The sequence below is a fragment of the Anarrhichthys ocellatus genome, unplaced genomic scaffold, assembly GCF_004355925.1.
Source record: "Anarrhichthys ocellatus isolate YVR2014 unplaced genomic scaffold, GSC_Weel_1.0 scaffold139, whole genome shotgun sequence".
NCBI lineage: Eukaryota > Metazoa > Chordata > Actinopteri > Perciformes > Anarhichadidae > Anarrhichthys > Anarrhichthys ocellatus.
In genome coordinates this window covers 274,907-278,120 of record NW_022280169.1, presented here as the reverse complement: position 1 = coordinate 278,120, position 3,214 = coordinate 274,907, and the positions used below count along the sequence as shown (strand labels likewise).

General features: G+C 45.7%; 1 protein-coding gene across 1 annotated transcript in view; it reads left to right on the top strand.

The window, feature by feature from the left end:
• arnt2 (aryl-hydrocarbon receptor nuclear translocator 2) overlaps positions 1–3,214 on the top strand; it is a 51,603-nt gene that overhangs the window by 31,845 nt on the left and 16,544 nt on the right. The window contains 1 exon segment of the mRNA XM_031877536.1: positions 56–242. Coding sequence (XP_031733396.1) covers positions 56–242 — 187 coding nt within the window.

Here is a 3,214-nt window from a genome sequence, read left to right as displayed (position 1 = left end):
GTGTGTGTGTGTGTGTGTGTGTGTGTGTGTGTGTGTGTGTGTGTGTGATGGACAGGAATGGCCTTGGACCCTCAAAAGAAGGAGAGGCTCAGTACTCTGTGGTGCATTGCACTGGCTACATCAAAGCCTGGCCCCCTGCAGGTAAACAAACACACACACTCATACACTTCCTGAACTGGATGCTCTGGTCTCTATCCCTGCTTAACCCAAACTTCACCTCACTGCATGAGTCCCTGCTCAGAGTGTAGCCTGATCTAACCTAAAGCAGCTGTGCACAGCTATGGATCAGGACCTGGATTCAACCACAGTTCCATAACAGCCTGTGTGGTTCTTGTATGCCGTCCAGTGGAGCCGCAGCATTCAGAGCAGCTTTGTTGAAAGTCTGTTTTGATGCGAGACTCTGCTCCATCCCATGAGCCTGTGCTCACACAATATTGCAAAGCAAACATTTCATATCTTTGTCTCAATTTGACTGCTGGAGTGTTTTTGCAGTATGTTTTGTGGCTGACCAAATTCTCTACTGACAGTACAGGTGTTTGCTGTAACAACAAGCCTGTCTGTGGAGTGTTTCCCCCCTACAAGGGGCTTCATGTGAGCCAGGTGTTCCTCTGCTCCAGTCTCTTTACACTCAGGAAATGGAGTCATATCAGCATATCTGCAGCTTGAGTTTTTGGCATTTATGCTGCCTCTAAATATCACCTTAGGGCAGCATTCCTCACATTTGTTATGGAGCTAAACAGGAGTGGATTTTGCTGCTCTTCTCAGCTCACATATTGTGGTCTAGTCCACACCGTGAAGTTAGGTCGTAAGATACCCGGTCGAAAATCTATCTCTGGAGTACCAAACACATAAAAGGTTTGCACAGCAGCTGTGGTCAGGCAGAATACACATCTGTTACAGTACATTCCAACAAGAACTGTATTCAGTCCAACCACTGTATTGTATGCTACACACGTAACACCTGCAAACAAAATTCCATCCATGTTGGTGAAGCAGCAGTGAGGGGTTCAATTTTTCCAACTTTGTAGGGAGCGCCATCGAGCCTTTGGGCTGACAGTCCCAGTCAGGTGAGGGAGGTCAGACAATATTTATTTGACAATAAGAAAAAATAGAACAACACAAAAAAGTGTAGAAATACCTTCTGTACTTGTTCAAAATGTCAACTGAAGCCATCCTGCAGGATTTGTCCCAAATCTGTTCTCAAGGTTTAGAAGACCAGATTTAGAAAATAATTTTAAAGAATCTAATAATCATAAGTATTTTATGTAACTTTGCCTCACAGCGTGTATCAGTAGAACTGTAATATCCTGTTTATCTGAGGCACACCAGACCTCAGATGCTCTCTCTGACTGCACTATGTGGTGTTTACAGAGACATGGTTTGGAATGCACCCCCTTGGTCTCAAAGCAGGTGGCTGAAGTGTTAAAGTAGATGATGGAACGGAACAACATCAACACACGACTAAACGGCCTCTGAGGACTTCCAGGTGACACTGGAGTATTTCTCAGGTCTAACACACACCATGTGTGTTTTGAAATCATTGACACATGGTTTACTTCCTTGCACTAAAAATACTCCTTGGAATGTTCTGGGCACAATACTTCATGCAAGCAGTCATCAGGCGAGACACGCGCACTCATAAATTGCAGATGGATAACAGATAGGATGCACATTGAGGACCTCAACAGATGCTGCTGACTGATCTGTTAGACGAGAGGAATGTAGCCATGAGTGAGGACAGAATCATGGTTCTGTTTTTATGTGGAGAGGAGCTGATGGAGGCTCATCCCTCTCAACTTTATGGTAACGTGTTATTGTTAACTGGAAGGAATTTCTGTCTGCTCTGTGATTACTGCATATTAAACAGCATGCCGGCCGATCTGGATGTGATTACAGACCTTTTATATGTTTTTGTAGACTCTGGCCTTTGGATGGGCTGTGGATGTGGTATATCTGGGTTGATCCAGAAAAGGATTACATGGAATTTGTCTCCGGTTTCCACTCCGCTCTCAATGTACGAACACTATTTTACAATAAACAAGAAAAAAATATATAAAGAATAAAACAGGGCGGCAAAAAAGTAGAACAGATGTAGGTATAAACATAGCTATATACAATATAAGTATACATATATCCAAAACAAATGTGTGTGTGTGTGTATATATATATATATATATATATATATATATATATATATACTGTATATAAATACACACACATGTGAACATCAACCTATAAACAATGGCAATTTAATTGAGGTGATAGAGCAAGTGGTGGTAATAGTGCAAACAGAGGCAGAGGCAATATGACTTATTAATTGTTCATCAGAGTGATGGCCAGTGGAAAGAAGCTGTTCCTGTGTCTGGTGGTTTTGGCGTACAGAGCCCTGTAGCGCCTACCAGAGGGGAGGAGTTGGAACAGCTTGTGTCCAGGGTGTGAGGGGTCTGCAGTGATCTTTCCAGCCCGTTTCCTGACTCTGGAGGTGAACAAGTCCAGGATGGACGGCAGGCTGGAACCAATGATCCTCTCTGCAGACCTGACAGTCCGTTGCAGTCTGTTTCTGTCCTGTTTGGTGGTCGATCCAAACCACACAGTGATAGAGGAGCAGAGAACAGACTGGATGATAGTGGAGTAAAACAGGATCAGCAGCTCCTGAGGTAGGTTGAACTTCCTGAGCTGGTGCAGGAAGTACAACCTCTTCTGGGCCTTTTTCCTGATGGTGTTGATGTTGGGGGCCCACTTCAGGTCCTGGGAGATTGTGGATCCCAGAAACCTGAAGGTCTCCACACTGTGCTGTTGAGTATGGTGAGGGGGGGGCAGTGTTGGGGGGCTCCTCCTGAAGTCCACTGTCATCTCCACAGTTTTGAGCTTGTTCAGCTCCAGGTTGTTTCTGACCACACCAGAGGGTCAGCTGTTCAACCTCCCATCTGTACGCAGACTCATCACCGCCCCTGATGAGGCCGATGACCGTTGTGTCGTCTGTGAACTTCAGGAGTTTAACAGTTGGGTCCTCTGAGGTGCAGTCGTTGGTGTAGAGGGAGAAGAGCAGTGGGGAGAGCAGACATCCCTGGGGGGCGCCAGTGCTGATAGTCCGGGTGCTGGATGTGATTTTTCACAGCCTCACCTGCTGCGTCCTGTCAGTCAGGAAGTTAGTGATCCACTGACAGGTGCAGGCTGGCACAGTGAGCTGGGAGAGTTTGGGTTGGAGTATTGC